Source organism: Eretmochelys imbricata, chromosome 1 (genome assembly GCF_965152235.1).
Source record: "Eretmochelys imbricata isolate rEreImb1 chromosome 1, rEreImb1.hap1, whole genome shotgun sequence".
Classification (NCBI taxonomy): domain Eukaryota; kingdom Metazoa; phylum Chordata; order Testudines; family Cheloniidae; genus Eretmochelys; species Eretmochelys imbricata.
Window position 1 is genome coordinate 109,218,740 of NC_135572.1, and position 18,938 is coordinate 109,237,677.

At 41.4% G+C, this 18,938-nt stretch overlaps 1 protein-coding gene across 1 annotated transcript in view; it reads right to left on the bottom strand.

Annotated features, from left to right (window-relative positions):
• COL4A1 (collagen type IV alpha 1 chain) overlaps positions 1–18,938 on the bottom strand; it is a 213,283-nt gene that overhangs the window by 35,025 nt on the left and 159,320 nt on the right. The window contains exons 22-33 of the mRNA XM_077807066.1: positions 16,798–16,893; positions 13,204–13,287; positions 11,687–11,757; positions 9,430–9,621; positions 7,831–7,999; positions 6,757–6,849; positions 6,542–6,646; positions 4,639–4,736; positions 4,262–4,412; positions 3,749–3,862; positions 3,131–3,298; positions 1,716–1,805 (exon numbers count right to left, since the gene is read on the bottom strand). Coding sequence (XP_077663192.1) covers positions 1,716–1,805; positions 3,131–3,298; positions 3,749–3,862; positions 4,262–4,412; positions 4,639–4,736; positions 6,542–6,646; positions 6,757–6,849; positions 7,831–7,999; positions 9,430–9,621; positions 11,687–11,757; positions 13,204–13,287; positions 16,798–16,893 — 1,431 coding nt within the window. The remainder of the gene's footprint in view (positions 1–1,715; positions 1,806–3,130; positions 3,299–3,748; positions 3,863–4,261; positions 4,413–4,638; positions 4,737–6,541; positions 6,647–6,756; positions 6,850–7,830; positions 8,000–9,429; positions 9,622–11,686; positions 11,758–13,203; positions 13,288–16,797; positions 16,894–18,938) is intronic.

Consider the following 18,938-nt stretch of genomic DNA (forward strand, 5'->3'; position numbering starts at 1 on the left):
ATATTTAAATCACTGCACCTTTCAGGTGGTATGGCCCTCCCACTTTTTCACCTACCTTGTCCCTGCAGAATGGGGTTGGGGTTGGAAGGAAGCTTCTGGTATTGTCATTCCCTATCCTACCTCCTCCATCAGATACAATGTGCCCAATTTTCAAATGGGAGCACCTTATAGTAATACCCCTGTGAAAAAGTCTTATAGAATTTAATGACAATCTTTCTACAGTTCTTTTTTTTTAAACCCACCTAGGCAAATTTAATGATAGAATCCTATGGGATGGCTAGAAAAACCTATAGGAGGGATTTAACTCTCCTTTAAATTCCATATTTTTTGGAGTAATTTCTATTGAATCCTCCCTGATCTGGCTGGTCCTTAACCTGCTCTTGCATGGAAAAAAACCTTTGGCTTAGTGCATCCTATTCTTGGTGTCCAGCTTTGCTAACAAGGCCACTCAAATCAAAACAACATACACTTCAGTCCACACGTACTCCCCAGACGTGGCTATTTCCAAGGCCTTGTCTTCACTAGGAAAATAAAAGATGTATTTTTAACATGTTAAAATCGTAGTGTAGCCAAGACCGTTGCATTTTTAATATGTGTTAGCTAGTCATGGTAAACCGTAGTGGTGGAGTCTGTTTTATCTTGACCTGTTAACACATGTCAAAAATACACTTATTTTATGAGTGTGGTCACGCCCTGGGGTTCCTTCTTTAGGAATTCTCAGCCCCAGCCTCTGGCTCCCGCCTGCCTTTTATCAAGGGTGGAGTTATTGAGCCTTGTCTTCAACAGTGAGTCAGCAGGAACCAATCAGCAGCTCCCTGCAGGGTTCTAACACCTGCTAACAGGGTGGGGGTAAAACCAGACTCCTGCCACTTTTTACAAATTTAAAACTTCTACAAAACCTATTCATTTATTGTGGAGTTTTACATAAAGGTATAGGGCATCTACCCCATAAATAGATGCTCAGACTGATGCATATTCATGCTGAGGTGCCAATTTAAGTATTTTGGGACAGGAATGGCCTATTAAGGTTGAAACTGAGCTTAATAAATGTGTCTATGATACATTTAGAATCCGTGCTCTCAGTGCAGGGGCAATGGAGTCTTCCTAAAAGTGGGGGAGAGAGTGTACAAGGGCCCACCCCCCCCCCAGTGAAGCTGGAGCCTGGCCAGGGAGCCTGGGTCCCTCCACTGACTGGGGTGGGGGGGGGCCGAGATCAGCCCCCAGCCTTTGTCCTTGCCTCCCAGACACCCCACCCAGGGCAGGTGGAGGGTCTGTGGCTCCCCACAGCTGCCTGTGCAGCTCTTACCCCGACCTGGCTCCAGCTTCTGGCCTGGTTGTGGGGCGGGGCTTGGGGGGAGGAGGAGGGGCAGGGGACCAGGCCCCGGGTGTAAAGGAGACGGGCCAGGCCTGTCAACTTTCAAAAAGTGGGACAGCCAATGCCCCTTGCCCGCGCCAGTTCTGGTGCCCCTGGCTCAGTGTCTTTTGCTCTAATGACTATACCTTTTCTTAGATAAAAGTTTTAAACTTGCATTAACTTTGTAAATATGCTAAGCAGGAACTCAATCCAACATGCAGATCCTGACTCCAATATTCTGTCCTCCTGGAACATCCAAACCCATAGTGGATTTTTAAAATGACTTCAGTTTCACATTCTCATCGGAGGCAATCTCTCTTAATGATTTCTCGCTAGATCTTCATTTGTCAAAAATTCCTACCTTTTTCACCCCGTAATCCTGGATTTCCTAGTGGCCCGGGAGAACCTGGGATTCCAGGGGTTCCCATAACTCCCATTTCTCCTTTGATGCCTGAAATCAAAGCAAAATAATATTTAATAGAAATGTAATTGACTAAAATAAGTAACAGAAATTGAATGACTTACTGCCTGTATTACATTAGGAACTGAACTCTTGGGGGGGGGGAAAAAAGAGAAATCAAATGGGATGAACTAATTTAAAAAAACAAATTATTAAACAATTGTATAGTCTTATATAATCTATATTGTCTCAACTTTATATTCCATTACCTATTGTGTTTGTCACCCTTTATCTTAATACATATGTAAAAAAATAAATTTGTACTGTCAGTGAGTATATTAATCATTAATAAAAAAATAGTAAGTAATATGTCTAGTAAACAATATATGTTCCTTTTGTCTCAGAAAACAAAACATAATAATCCAAACATAATCTCTTAACAAATGCTATTTTTTATATATATATATATAAATACATATACATATATATGTATTACAAAATAATTTGGTCAAGAAATGCAGTTGGATTTTTTTAAAATTGTTAGCACAGGATTCCCACAATCTTTTATTGTATTTTATTTTCAAACTTAGGACTGGTCCCACTCGAAATATTTAAATCCAGTCCATCCCACCCAAAATAAGCTAACCGAGAACTATGGGCTCTGTCCTGTCAGTTTGTTTGCCAGGTGTGTTTTATATATAATATCATATACATAGCAAGCCCAGTTGGCTGTTAAATTAGTTTGTAGTGAGGCAGATAAATTAGTAACCACTCAGAACCAAACTGATAGAGAAAGAAACAGTAAAAAATAGATGAAAAGTAGAGAATCAATCCAAAATAGAGACAATTCCTTAAAATTCCAAAGTAATGAGATGGAGGGTCAGATGCTAGTCTCAGCTGCAATTACAATACAATTGCTCCAGGTTAATACTTGTTTTATTGAGATCAAACACTGCCTAAACATCAGGGATGAGTCTCACAGAAGAACAGCAGTAGCTTTTGTTTTTTAAAGCTGGATCCTTAGCCACAATTTAAGGGCTTGACCTTGAAAGCTATCTAGCTCTGATCTACAAGAACACTTAAGGAGATGCTTAGAGTTAAGCATCTCCTTAAGTGTTTTGCTGGATCAGAGCCTGAGTACTCAGCATCTTCCAGGATCAAACCCTAACTGCAATGATAGGCATACAACTAAGTGGCATAATGACACAGAATTGCACACAACTATGATTTAATAAAAAAGATAGATACTGTTTTCTCCACAGACTATTCTTAATTTGTTTTGCTTAATTAAAAAACCAGATCATTAACTTACTATTGGTATTTGAAACAGTCAAAAAAACCCAAATGATTAATTTTCTGAAAGCAAAAATGCATACCTGGAAAGCCTGAAAGTCCACCTTTTCCTTGTTGACCAGGTACGCCAGGTAAACCTACCAGACCTGGTAGCCCACTCTGGCCAGGGCTACCCTTATCTCCTTTTGGTCCTGGCATATCTAGTCCTGGGAGACCTGGGTAGCCCCTCTCTCCCTTTGTTCCAGGAAGTCCTACAGGGAAAAAAACCCAACTCTTAATAGAGCACATACGACTTTATTAATTAGATTACAGTATAAAGTACAAATGTTCTGTAAATTGTGCATCTTGCAGAAAACCAAGCACATTTCTTTATTAGCAGAGGAAAACAAAGTGAAAAAATCGTCATAATCTAAGTGCTTTTGCAATCTTATCCATTTCTATTTTTAATCTGCAACATCAGCTGGTACATGCAGCCTGCAGAGATTTAGTGAGGAAGCTGTGCATCAACCATCCGTTTTAGGTCACAGAGATGAAGCCTGATGACATTCTCATTTTCTAAAGATTCTTATCCACAGAGTTTACACTTTTAAAAGGCTGGAAAATATTATAAAAGCGGCCTACCACTTTCCCCCATATTAATGCCCATAAGATCCATAAAATCGATTCCAGATATAAATGAAAAAGGAAGAATTTTGTATCACCTGTTGGTCCCTGTGGCCCTTGTTCTCCTGCAGGTCCAGGGGGCCCCACAGGGCCTATTCCTGGCACACCTGGGGCACCTTGTGAACCTGGTAATCCAGCTGAACCTGGGTCACCTACAGGGAAAAATAAAGCATAAGTCAATTATTTTGCCATATTACTTTTTTAGCTTGCTTGGTGCAGATAGTAGACCGGCACTTTGAGTGACATTCACACACCACTCTTCCCCCCGCCCCGTGCAAAGGGCCGGCAGAAGGCAACATTTAAGTCATTAGTGTTGACTCCATGGCTGTTCCAAAAGCAATGGGAAGAGGAAGGCCTGCACAGCCAGGTGGGCAGGAAGGAGGCAAAGAGGGAAGGGAAATGGACATTATATCTGGAAGTTTAAGTGGTGCACAGGTCTTTTGCTGGCTTTCTGCCTATGTGTGAATTTCAATCATTAAGATTTATTTTTAAAGTGTAAAAAAAAAAAAAAATGTTACTAATACTGAGCTGTAACGGATTTTTTTAATTACCTTGGATTCCTGGCTGACCAGGTACACCTGGAAATCCTTGCTCTCCTCGTAAGCCAGGCAAACCAGCATTTCCTTTTTCTCCAGGGAAGCCTGCTGGACCCTGTAGCCCTGGTAATCCTTTAGGACCCGGGAGGCCCACTCCAGGGTCACCCTTAAGGTGCAAATAATATACATTAGGAGTCAATATACAATAAATTAAGTGTTCTAAATTAAGCACTTCGGACGCAGAACATCATACTGGTCTTCTCTGTACATATGCTAAGTTACTCCAGATGAGGAGTTGGCCTACTATACTTTTCTTAGTACCAGCAACAGCTCTGTATTGTTGATCACACAAATAGTAATTGAAAACAACAACGTAAACTGCGAACACTCACTTTTTGACCAGGTAAACCCGGTGTGCCTGGTAAACCATCAAAGCCAGGACGCCCTAGAGCCCCTGGCTGACCTGTTGTGCCAGGCTGACCTGGGAAACCTACAAAACAAACACACATAATCAGGGTCTCAGTAAGTTAACCCTAAAGTTTCTTCTGCCTTTTAAAATGAACTATTCACACTCACATAGAGAGATATTAAACAGGGTCAAGTCGATCTCCTCAAATGCCAAACTTGTAAGGAGCTGAGCACCTCTTGAGAGGGGCTGTGCACTCCCAAATCTCAATGACTTCAATAGAATTTAGGGTGCTCAGCACCTGCAGGATTTCATCTTGGGTGAATGAAGTAATATATGTATTTAATGACTGATGTTAAATTAATATTTGCACAGATTCACCTCATTTAGAAAAAACATTCCTTCTTTAAAGGAAAGAATGCATTCTAGAAAACTTTCTGAACGTCATTTAAAGTAGACCTCACAGAGAACTAGTATGCTTTGCATAATCATAAATGCATCTCCTTTTCCACGCAAAAAGCTAGATTCAGCTTTGATGCTCCGCCCCTGTCAAGGGGTGGTGCATAGCTGTGCTGCCCCAGGAGAAATTCAGGGAAGGAGTTGCAACTATGAGACATAATTCATTTCTTGCTCCTTACTCCGAGGGTAAAGCAATCTACTGCAGCCCTTTACTGGATGCAACTTATTTCCTCACTTCTAGATCCACTAATTGATGAGTTAGACGTGGGTGGAATGAAAGTCCTGCTCATTCCCCTCCCCTTTAGAACTTCTGTGAGGCTGGCAGACCAGATGCCAGCTCACGCCACTTATAATACCTCTATCCTATGTTATAAGATAATATTTGAGTGTTTGCTCTGAAGCTGTAAACCCCCACAGACAGGAGAGAAGCATTACCAAGTGTGAAATGCTGGTTTACCATAGGAGGTGTTATCTCCTGCCCAACAAAAGAAGGTCCATAGACACCAGACAAACCATTGTGGAACATCAGAGGACAAAATACTTGGTTAATTGATCCTCCCCTGTCCTCTCCCCCTCTATGAAGCAGAGACAGCTTGAACTCTGGGGGAAGGGAACAAAAATCCCTGACAAGAAGAAACTGGATCACTATGCTGCTTGGACTTTGAGAGGACAAGATTTCTAAGCATAAGCAAGGGATCCCGAGCCATTTAGCCTGGGTTAGCCCAAAAGACACACAGAGGATGCTTATTATAGAAGTTTCTATCATCTTTTGGAACCTAAGCATGTAAGTCACTTGTGTGTGTATGGTTGTTTGCTTTAACTTTGTAAATAACTCTCTCATTTCTTTTTCTTAGCTAATAAACCTTTATTAAATGTATTATAGGATTGGCTACAGGTGTTGTCTTTTGTGTGAGATCTAACATGCAATTGACCTGGGCTAAGTGACCAGTCCTTTGGGACTGGGAATAAACTGAACATTGTTGTGATTTTTGGGATAACGGACCATCTATCACAAAGGCAAGTGAAATCTGAGTATAGAACTCACAACGAATTTGGGGTTTGTGCACTGCTTCTTCGCACTCTGCCCTGAGGTTGGTTCTCATGCCCTTAAGTCACTCCAGATAGCCTGACAACTCCTTCCAGCTCATCTGCTAGTCACATAACAGATATGCAGCTTGGATTCACAATAAAGTGAGCAATAATGCAAATGCACATGGGGATTTGAGGAAAGGGGGGTTACTTGCCATTACTCCCTACCCTGGCTTCACAATACTGGGTCACAATCCAGCCCTGAAAGAGTGAGGGCAGTGCTATGAAGTATATCTTCCATACATTAGATGAGAAAACCAAAATACGAATATTTAGTCCTCACTCTTAACTAAGAGACAGACATATATGGCCAAGGACTTGTTGCTGTGTAGTTTTCTTACCTTTAGGGCCAGGAGGCCCAGGGAATCCTATTCCTGGCTGCCCAACAGCACCTTTTTCTCCTGGAAGTCCAGGTTTTCCTGGAAACCCAGGATCCCCCCTGTCACCTTTGAAAACAAGACAGACATAGTACATTAAGCACTTATGCAAAAAACAGCTTTGTGGGGTGGGAAATCCTTTACTAGCAACAGAGAGAAAATACAAGAGATAATTATACCTTGGACTCCAGAGAAGCCAGGTGGCCCTGGGAGACCATCTGACCCTGGGGGACCAGGCAGAGGAATGACTTGTCCTGCTTCACCCTTTGGCCCTAGGAAGGTAAAGATGATGAATCCATACTTACAAATAAAAAGGCAAATGTATTAGTACACAAGGGGGTGTATATATTCTGAGGTACTAGAGATGCCCATTGGTTTTTGTTTTCCTGTTTTTACTACTCATTTCCAGTGCACTAACTGGATGATGAAAAAGGCCAAAGCATGAAAAAAATGCATGAAACCCAAAGAATTCTGGCTGTCATTTTGACTGCCACAAATCTGTATCTGCCATGTGAACTCACCAAGACCCACTGACACAGGTGCACCAGTCCCAAAGGGCTAGATTGTTACTTAAATGACATGCCAGTGGAAAGGAGTAAAGGGTATGTGTGTGTACAAAATACCCTTACAAAGCTGTGTGGGTTAATCAGATATTGGTTTTGGGCACATAAGTGGGTGCGGAGTACATGGGAAATGGGCAGATGCTTGGCTACATGTATCCTTACTCTCAGGCCAGTGCATTGAGATTCTGACACCCTTACTCACATGGAATAGCCCTGGTAACTACAGTAGGGTTTCTTGTGAGTGAGGGTATCAAGGTACGGACCAGCCACAAATTACTACCCCTCAGGATCAAGAGGGAGCAGGACAGGAATAGTAACTCCACAGGGTGAGGATCACGACCCTTCCTAGGACTTCTTCTGGAGTGGGGCAGTTTATGCAGTAACCCTTCCACAGGCCTGTGTCCAGTGTCTGATAGCATAAGTCAGATACATTTCTTACCTCTGAAAGGATGGGGTTAAATTTGTGGAGTGGGAAGAGTAATGTTAACACAAAAGGGACTAATGATCTCCCTGCTTTGTTCTGGGAGACTCTGTAAGGAAACTATCTGTAAACATTCAGGGCTGCAAAATACACTGTAAAGAACAAATGCTGATGACCTAATAGGTCTCATCTACCTCAATTTCCTATGACACATGTATCTGTTAAAGAGAAAACATCAATTTTCCCCCTCTCAGTATCTAGAATGTTACCTGGGCGGCCTGGTACACCTGGGTTTCCTGGAAAGCCTTTATCTCCTTTGTCACCAGCTGGCCCAGCAGGTCCTACCCCTGGAAGACCAGGCTGGCCTCTTTCACCACGTACCCCAGGAAATCCACTTGAGCCAGGGGGACCACGTTCTCCTTTCAGCCCAATTGTACCCTAAGTTTAGGAAGAAAGCAGTAACGTTTACAGTACCTCTTACACTGATAATGCCTTACAAGTGATCTAAAAAGCTTACTGGTCTTCATCAGATTCATCTATGATTTTATGGCTTCTAGACTGGATTCACTGCAATGTACTCTTTGGCCCCCAGTTTGCATCACTGAAGCCAATGGACATTTTACCACTGAATGCATTGGAAGCAGGATTGGGTCTCATACGGAAGAGCACTTGGAAGTTACACCTGTTGCAGAATGCAGTGAAGGGGCCATTTAATGACCAGTTCTCTGATGAATACACCAACATTTCCAACTAGGATTTAAATTGCTGAATGTTGACTTATACAGTCCCAGAATCAGCACCACAAAATAGTAACTGACTTCAAGGAAGTATCTGGATTTTAGAAATAAAAAACCCGAGAATTTCAGAAATACAGAATTCCAATTTTTTGGGTGATTTCTATTATTTAAAATAGGAAATTGTAGCAAGAAAGGTGAATCCAGTTTAGAGTTCTGTGCTAAATGCCTCAAATAGAAAGCATAAGTGCGGCATTCAGAACCATTTTTCCTCTTTCAGGTTCTCTGAAATTACAGTTTGCTGGTTCTTACTCTATAGGATACCTCAGAATAGAGACAGTACAGAACAGGATCCAACAACCTGTCCATCAGGTGCATTTATGAGACAAAACAGGTAAGTTTAAAGTAAATTATATGCCAAATGCCCCTGACAGATATTTTCTAAAAGGCAAGAAATATGGCACTCAAGTTTCCCAAAACTGCAGTGACAAATCTAACTACAGATAAGAAGAACATTCCTTGAACAATGGGCTAGATTCTGACTATCAGCAGAGCCCTCACCAAAGTATTGCAGGTAAGCTGCACCTGCCCAGGATAAGCCCTGAGAGACACTGTGACTCAGAGACACATCTCTGCGTCACAGTGCCTCCCCTGCTTTCTCCTTGATCCCGGGGGTAGTAATTTATTGCTGGTCTACAACTACCCCGTGATCTTGCCAGCAATTTTCTGGGGAGGGGAAAAATCAACCAGCTCTGCCCATTCACCACAGTTCTGGGGAGAAAGCAATATAGGGCAAGTAGGTCTGGTTATTCCCAGGCACCAGGCCACATCATCTAAGTAAGCCTTACTTATTCCTATAGCATATACTCAGAGCCCGAATGTAGCTCAGTGACCCTACTGTCATGCAAACATTCTTAGCTGTTTAGTAGTAAGGGCCTCATTCTTACACCCTTACTCCTCAGCAGTCCCACTGAAATCCTCTGCTGAGGAGTAGGGTTCTACTCAAATGAGTCAGCGTGTGAGAATTTGGCCCAAAGAATGAGACAAGTAAACATAAATTGCATATTATATAACAACTACATATAATTAGTGAGCCAGAAGATAGCATGCAAAAATATAGACACACACACATACCGATGCCCCTTTAGGGCCCTGGAGACCTGGCAAGCCATCTCTCCCTGGCCTTCCTTCTCTTCCAGGAACACCTGGTTGCCCAGGGAATCCAGGATCTCCTTTATCACCTTTTAGATTAGAATCAAAGTAAATGTCTCCGGGCTCTCCCTTTGCTCCTGGGCTACCAATCAGTCCTGGCACACCTGGAGAACCCTGAAATTATACACAATTCCAGCACCATTCAAAGCCTTTTTAATGCTTTCTTTTTCCCAGCCAAAAAAGAAAAAAAATCTTCAAGTGTAAAGAAAAAACTCCTAACATTCATCCCAGACACTGAACAGTAAGCAAAAAGAGTGGATTTGCCAGGACAGAGAATGTGAATTAACTGATAATGGCCATCATAACAGAAACTTTTCTTTCTTGGTCTCCTTACTTCTTTTACCAGTTTTCTAATTGTGAATGTTTGTATTAATTGTTTGAATAGGAACTAAAGGCCATGTTATGGAAAATGGTACTCTACTTGTTCATATATTGACCATAAGGATTCAGAGTTCACCTTCTTATAAGGCCTCAATGTCAAGATAATTTGGTCATTCTTAATATAGCCGTTTCTCCAGTTATGGTTTGATAACAAGCATATTATGATTTTGTTTTATATGTAACCAATTGTTTCTAATACGTCTACCTACTTGCTATTACTTGAATCTCTGTTCTTTGTTAAATAAGCTAACACTTGTTTTCACTATAAACAAATCTAAGTGCTGTGAGTTGAGCAGAGTGGTGATCCTGAGGTGAAACTGGTAAACTGGGGTATGCTATTCCTTTGGGAGTAGCAAATTTGTGAATTCTGTGTGTGTCCAGTGGACCAGGAGCTGGTCACTCCAGGAGGATGCTCGGAGGGCTCGACGGTTGGAGCTTGCCTATCACTAACCCGCAGAGAGAGAGTGGGCCCTGTGTATACCTGGAGGAGAGTGCTTGTGTTGCCCATGACTGGTGGGGTTGGGAAGCTGACCCTCAGGAGGCAAAGGCAAGGCTTCCTCATGCTAAGGGCAGATTGTAGCAAGGTGCCTTATAACCTTGAGTACCCCTGGGAAGCATCACAGGAGAATTTTTTTTTGTTCTTGCTTAGAAGTCATTTCTCCTTCTCTTTCCTCCCCTAGATCAACAGGACTTCCCAGTCACAGAAAGGCCAAATCAAGAGCTTTTATCTGTCAATGCCAGATCCCAGAGCATTTTGTTTCTTTTTAATTTTCGTCTTTATTTTTAAAAAAATCAATGAACAAATATACAATATATTAAAAATCATTCTTAGCCCTGTAGTATTTACAGCCCCCCCCCCACACACACTTTTCTCGCAGTTCCTAACAGATTGTCTGCTAAATTCCATCTATCACTTATGTAAGTCTAGCTAATGAAACAAGAGTAAAGGCTAATTATCACATGATGAATGTTCCATTCTCCTTGTCTACCTTGTTTTATTTGAGCTATCCAAGGAAAATATAGTTCCTGAGATGAACAGCTTACAATTTAATGAACTAATTGTACTTAAAGGGCTTCCATCCATTCTTAGAGCTCCCTACATATTATCCTGAACCTATGTATAATTCTTTCATGGAAACATTTTCTCTAATTGAAAAAGAAAAATGAAAGGGTCCCAGTCACCAAGGAAGTGAAGCTGAGTGAAAACTTCAAACGGAAACTTCCTCTTGCTAATATATGCTGTGCTTCCACCCTTCAGGCCTGAACCAGCGTCCCTTCTAAATCAATAGGAATCTTTCCATTGGATTTAGTGGGTGGTGGATCAGGCATGGCCTCCAGCAATGTGAGCCTGCCAAGCTGGGCTCTCTCTAGCCTACCTAAGCTAAACTAAAAGCTAACTCACCAGCTGTTTAATGAATCTCTTTTAACTTTTCCAAGCAAAACAAAGTTAAAAACATCCAGGATACCAGCAAATCCTTGTTTGAAGAGAGGGGTGAAAGGAGACTAAAGGAGAAGGAAGAGATGTAAAGGTTTAGCAATATTCACAGTAAAAGCTTATGCTATGTTACTCAAGAAATGATTAAAAATAGTAGAGAATTCATTTTGCTATTTCCCCCCTCCCCCACAGATCCCATTTACTTTACTGTAAATTAAACCACACTACTACCTAATTTATTTTAATACACACAACCAATCCTTTAGCACCAGTTAATGGGGCTACTACACAGTAGCACTGAGTGTCTCCTGTGACAAGCCTAACAGAAAATAAATATGAAACATTTGAAAAACATTTACTTACAGGAACCCCTTCAAGACCAGTGAGTCCAGGCATACCCCTATCTCCTTTGGCTCCTGGCTGTCCTGGAAAGCCTTAAAAAGAATATGAGAAAGAAAACAATATTTACTAGAGATACTTTTACATTATAGCTTACTGTGTTTTAGAGGCTCTGAGGTCCTTCTCAACTGGTGCCCAATTCTGCCCTCAGTTACACCCATGCGACTCTATTGAAATTAATGAAGTTGCCTGGGCATAACAGAGCTCAGGATCTAACCCAGTATATGTGTAAGAGGCCTGGAAAGAAGATACATAGCACACAACTCAATTACGTAAGTTGGGCAGCATGCTCTGAATCCAGCCCACTAATTGGAACTGCCATTTCCAGACTGCAATTCACTGAATCACCACAGAATTTTAATTCTGTTTCACCACCTCCCGAACACTGACACAGTGCACATATATAATACAAAAGCATTGTTCACATGTACCTGTTTTCTGACAGACAGCAATTATTCTCCAGACTGATAATTTCTGTTTGGCAGTAGTAGTCAATACTGGAGACCAGGGATGTGTTTAGGGCTTAACGCTAGGTCACAGTAGATAAAAATGTGCAGAATAATTCCCCTGACACCTCTCTAGGGCTCTCATTACATATTGTTTGTAGAGCCGTCACTTTCTAGGTTTACAGAGGGATTTAAACAGAAAAAGTTCATTTTTATCCAGCAGCCCCTCTACCAAACACAATTTCTTCTGGTGGCTGCCCATGCTACTACCAGAATTTGGCCCTAAAAATCAAAATTAACTGTAAAATCATAAATGGATATAAAATAGTATTTAAAATATTCCCAGGAATATAATAATCTGAAAACATGGGGGGAAGGTTAAAATCACTTTAAAGGCAAGCAATATATTTTTCAAGAAAAAATGGTTTTATTAAAATCATAGGTCCCGATACTACAAAAGGATCCTTTAAGCTATCTCAACACCATGATTCCCAAGGGATGGAAGAGAAAGTCTTACTCCCTCTGAGAAACCTAAGTTGCTGTGTCAGGGTCAACCATGATCTGGCCTTAATAACTCAATTCAGTATCAGATCTCAGCACAGTTCTGAGCATGTGCGATTTCTAGGCTGCAAATTTTAAAAGCAGGATGATTCTGGCTGAAGTCCTACTGAAAACCAGCCAGGTCCCCACCACCAAGAGAAAGATTAATGAAGAAAAAATACTACATATAGCTACTGGTTATTGACAAACCCTTTTCAAATTCAGATTGCCCTTTCATAATCCTTGGGAAAACAACATTTAGGTCAGGCTTTCAAAAGTGCTCAGAGTTGTCCGAGTTCTGCTCCTTTTGAAGTCAATAGTAAAACACTTGTTGATTTCAATGGAAGCATAGTTAGGCCACTACCGAGCATTATGGAAAATCCTGCTCTCTCATTATTTTCAGTAATGAGTCGATTAATGGAAAAATATTAATTTATGACACATCCGGATGCAGAGTTGTGATTCTGCTTTGTTTGTATAGCTTTTGGTTTTTACCTGGTGGACCCGGTGGCCCTTGTGGCCCGGGATGTCCAGGAAGCCCAGATACATCACACAAGGCACAACCATCACCTTTATCACCTGCAAAGATAAAAAAAGACTTAAGAAGACTACAAGCAGATCCTTTAAGAAGAAAACACCCTCCAGACATTGTATGTTGATTGAGAGAAAGTAAATTTGTTAGCTAAATGCTTAAATTAGATTTTATGAGCAAATTTATTTAAAGATTTTAATTGTCTTTTTAAAAAAACTTCAAATTCCTTTTGTGTGTGTGTGTGACAGTACTGATATGTAAAACTTTATTAGTGGGAAGGGGGAAAAGATAATCTGGCTGAAGAGGGAACAGATAAGAACTACTGTAGTATGTGCCAGATTAAAAAACAAAATTAGATAAGAGGGAAAAAATGGGGACTCTGGAACTCACATAGATTTTGTGGGTTTGGAAAAACAGTGACTGATGAAGTGAGCTGTAGCTCACGAAAGCTCATGCTCAAATAAATTGGTTAGTCTCTAAGGTGCCACAAGTACTCCTTTTCTTTTAGTGACTGCAAAGAGACTTTGGGACCAAATTCTCTCCTGGTGTAAACGAGGGCAAACCAATTGATTTCAGTGGTGTTTTGCACATTTATACCAGCCCTGCTAAAATCAACAGAGCCATACCCATTTACAGAGTTCAGCCCTTAGCTTTTCTCTGAACCCAAGCAAAGGAAAGGGCCAGGAGGAGGAAAATGTGGGATGCTTTGTTGCTTATTAGAAGGATAGGAGACCTGCTCTGCAAGAAAAGTAATGTTTTATCCTTGAGAGAGAAATGAGTTTGGACATATCAATGGATTTGAGAAAGCAAGATCACTACAGATCAGTGGGCAAAGACAATTGGCATTGCAGACAGGGAAATGGAACTTGAAGGTCAATATATGTAAGAAAATTACAGTTGAGAAGAGCATTGAAATGGAGACTGTTTCTCAGCAAAGTGCTGCAGTCTTTCTAGTTTTCTATACTTCACCCTATAATATAACCACTGTACTACAGAATAAATAAAATCTTTATTTTCAATAGCTTTTGATGTTGTCACTTGAAAACACATTGGTTTTTTAGAAGTCTCCCTACTCAAGTCAGGCTGGGCACACCCAGCCACAATGGAACAAAAGCAGAAATCTCTAAAAGCAACATATTGGTAAAATAATGGATGAAGGAAACTAGTAGACACAGCACTACAGAGGGTTTGGCCAAAAAGCCTGCCTCTAGGTGAGCTCAGCCTGAATATGATTGGCTGTTCGTGCTATACTGTGTGAGTCTGACTCACCAGTAAAAGGATACTTCTGTTAGAGCAGTTTTAAGTGGAATTTTTGTTTGTTCTTTAAAGAAACTGATTTGAGTTCAGCCCCTTGGCTTTCCAAAATGAAGCACATGTAAAGCTCTACAACTTTCACAATATACTGTGATTCCACCCCAATATAGTGAAAGAATTAACTTCTGTTTCATGACTGAGGACTGGATCCTGCAAGGTTTAAGTTCTCTCATTCCTGGGGGGAAAGCAGGAGAAGCTCAGCACCTTGCAGACCAGGCCTTTGGTCAACCAAACTCTGTGATTTAACAGCCTGTGCTAATTTAACACCCTGTGTAATCCTATCAATTTCAATAGGTTACATATGAATCAGTGCACAACCTGACATAATCTCCGGATTCGCTTTAGTATCTTTTAGTATTTTCCTAACATTAAAAAACATATTGGTCTAGCTTCACAAAGGTATTTAGGCAACTAAAGTCTGGGTTTAGGTGCCTAAGTCCCAGTTTTAGCATCCACCACGATTCACAACATTCCGGCTGAATCTAGTAGGTCCCTAAACTCACCCAGCACTTAAGGTTTTGCAGTAAAAAGTTCCCTTGGTGCCTATGTTTCTGCCTCAGGGCATACACACTGCTGCCTGCCTCTAGATGTTCAAGTGCTTATCTCCTGCCTAAGCCCCAGAGTGGTTTACAAACTGGGGAAGATAGGTGTACATCTGCCTAACTTGCATGCTGGGCCTGATGCAGGGGACAGGGTAAGAAAGCTCATGCACAACCATGAGAATGACTCTATAGCTTGGTGGTTAGAGCACTCACCCAGAATGTAGGAGACCCAGGATCTGGTCCCCCTACTCAAATGACTAATTATTTATCCACAATGGAACTGCTTCAACAGGAGAGACTGAGGCAGCACCACACAGCCCAAAGGTGAGTGCCTTTACCAGAGAGGTGGCAGATCCCTCTTCAAATCCCTTCTCTTCATGAGGTGAAGGGGGGACTTAAGCCAGAGGTTTCTGAGGTGAGGACCCTAACGAGGCTAAAAGTTACAAGGGAGGCCCTTCCCCCATCAGCCTGGCATCTTTTAAAAAAAAGAAAAAAAAAACACCATAGGCACCTACCTTCAAGAAAGGCCTCACAGCTGAGAATAGTTAGAAATGCTACCTCCCTGAAGCCTGGACTCACACACCTATCTCAGTGAGAAGGGTGAGGCTTAGCAAGCACCCCTCTTGTTGGCATCTCCTGTTGGTGAGCTCAGGCAGTTCCCCATCTAGCATAAATGCTTTTGCGGATCCCATCCTAAGGCGCCTAACTCTTCCCATTCATTGCATAGGAGCGTAGGCACATAAATCAGGCTTTGTGGATCACAGCATTGTTCCTGTGGTTTAACAGGAACCTAAAAATTAGGTGTCACAATGCTGAGCATCACAGTTCTTAAGTACCTTTGTGAATCTAGGCCATGGTCACTGCAAATTTTATATTTTGTATTTTTCAAACAAATTCATTTTTTAATAATTCTATAATTGCTTCCTAGCTCTTGACTATTATCCAATGTCAGAGAAGGTTAGATGACTACCAAAAGGTGTTTCCCTAATGAATTTGTAAATCTGTAATCATTACATGTGGCCTCTTCTCCAATGCCTGCTTATTCACATCCTGCCTGCAAATGTTCCTATCTTGTTATTTAAGTCGTAGCTGGAGCCTAAGAAAACTACCAAGGATTTTATTAACATAAAGAATGTGCTATGTCAAGTCTTACTGAGTTTCACAAATCCTTACTATGCAATTTGGATGTAAATTCCTATGTCTATCTCTAGGCTTTGTCTAATTCTTTTTTATTATTACTAATTGCTTCTATTACCATCTTTATATCAATAACTCACAAATCCACTTTCCATTTCTGATCTGGCTCTCTTCATCCACTTCTGCATCTCAGTCTCTCTCTCTAACATCCCTCTACATCTTATAATCCACTTGAACAAGTAAAGCTGAACTTATTTTTCCACTGAAATCCTCCCATCCTTTACCACTATACGGCAGAGTGGAGGATATCTGAATTACAAACTGAAGTCAGCTTCATGTAACTTAATTCAACACCACCGTCCTCTCTTTCATTCAGGCCTCTATTCTTGGAAACTCACATGGTTAAAGTTAAGCAGGTGCTTATGCACTTTTATGGATCAGGACTAGGGTGCTCAACACTTTGCAGAATCAAAGCCTTAATGACTACACAAGATAGAAGATAGTGGAGAATCAGGACCATTGAATGGTCCAAATGAATGCAAGTAGCTCTTTAAACAATATTACCTTTATCTCCTCTCTCTCCTAAGAATCCAGGTTGTCCTTGGGGTCCAGGAAGACCTCGATCACCAGGTTCTCCAGGCTGGCATTCCATGATTCCGTCTAAAATTGGAGTAAAATAATAAAGAACATTATTCTCCGAGTACAACTTTTCATAATAGTACAGTTCAAGTCAATGTCACTTCTCCATGGATTATTATGAACAATGGTGAAGTAGCTACAGGTTGATTGTGACCACGAAGAGGAGCAAGTTTACATATTTATTTGTCAGCTATTATGGAAATTAAGGGATAAAATCAATAGGGGTCTATAGAAATGTAATTAAGTTCTATAGATGTTACTCTAAAAATCTATGGAGTTATGGACAAGTGGCAGTCTCTCCATATTAAGGTTGCAAATAACTTCCATTTAAAAACCTGGGCTTTTGTTAGCTATAACTTTGGCTTAGAAAACTGATAATACTTTATTTAAAATAGAACATATTTTTACACTGCAGGCCAAGAAGGATGTTTTTGAAAAGTCTGAAAAAAGTTCACTAAACAGATTTTAGTTACGGTTACATTTAAAAATTTGAAATCTTCATTTTTGTCCTAGGTTTCTTTTGATCTTTCTAGATCAAAAGCAGCTTGTTAATAACCTTCCAAATTTTTCATGTCATTAAATATCCCTAAAAACTCACATACTACACCAGACCCTCGCTAGAACGCGCATCTATATAGCGAGAATTCGCATATAACGCAATAGCAGCCATGGATCCCAAATTTAATTACTTTAACTGGAATTCATTTTAACGCAGTCCCCGCATTAATGCAATACCGCGCATGGATCCCAAATCCTGCATTCTAGCGAGGGTCCGGTGTATATATATTTGAAGAAAGCAGATGTTTTAGGGTCAGGAGTAAGAAAACAAGTGAAAAGGTTCACCGGAACCTCAGGTCTGAACACAAAAATAATGCTCCCTAGGTTGGGTTTTATTGCAGGGGTCCTGAGTCAATATAATTTGACATCATTTTGACTGAAGTCTCTAGCACTATACCCTATATTCATCCTAGTAATATTATTATGATATGATTATGATGAATTTTCTATAAGATGGATCTCACTGGAAAAAAGACGGTGACTTACCTCTCGTAACTGTTGTTCTTTGAGATGTGTTGCTCATGTCCATTACAATTAGGTGTGCGTGCATCGCGTGCACGGACGTTGGAAACTTTTTCCCTTAGCAGCTCCCGTTGGGACGGCAGAGGAGCCCCCTAGAGTGGTGCCCTCATTGCGCTGTATATAGTACCCTGCCAGCCCGGCCCCCCTTAGGTTCCTTCTTGCCATTGACTCCGACAGAAGGGATGCGGGGTGAGTATTGTAATGGACGTAAACAACACATCTTGAAGAATAACAGTTACGAGAGGTAAATAACCATCTTTTCTTCTTCGAGTGCTTGTTCATGTCCATTCCAATTAGGTGACTTCCAAACTGACCGTTGGAGGTGGGTAGGAGTCAAGGAATGATTGATTGGACGACAGCTCTGCCAACTGCTACATCATCTCTGGCCTGCTGCTGATGGCACAGTGGGCTGTGAACGTATGCACTGAAGACCAGGTAGCTGCTTTGCAGATTTCGTGGATGGGTATCTGCGCTAGAAAGGTGGTTGAAGACGCCTGCGCTCTTGTCGAATGGGCTGTGATTGCTGGAGCTGGGACCCTAGCCAACTCATAGCATGTGTGAATGCAGTCTGTGATCCAGGACGAGATGCACTGAGAAGATACTGGAGGGCCCTTCATTCTATCGGCTATGGCCATGAACAGTTGGGTTGATGTGCGAAAAGGCCTCATGCGCTCTATGTAGAACGCTAAGGCTCTTCGAACATCTAGCATGTGCAAGCTCTGCTGCTGTGGGCTCATGTGAGGCTTTGGAAAGAACACTGGCAGACAAATGTCCTGTCCCATGTAGAACTGGGAGACCACTTGGGGGAGGAATTTAGGGTGCGGTCTAAGTTGCACCTTGTCCTTATGAAACACCGTATAAGGGGGTTCAGAGGTGAGAGCCTTTAGTTCAGACACTGAGGTAATGGCCTCCTAGAACGTTACCTCCATAAAAGGTAGAGGAGGAAACAAGTGGCCAGGGGCTCAAACGGTGGGCTCATGAGCTTG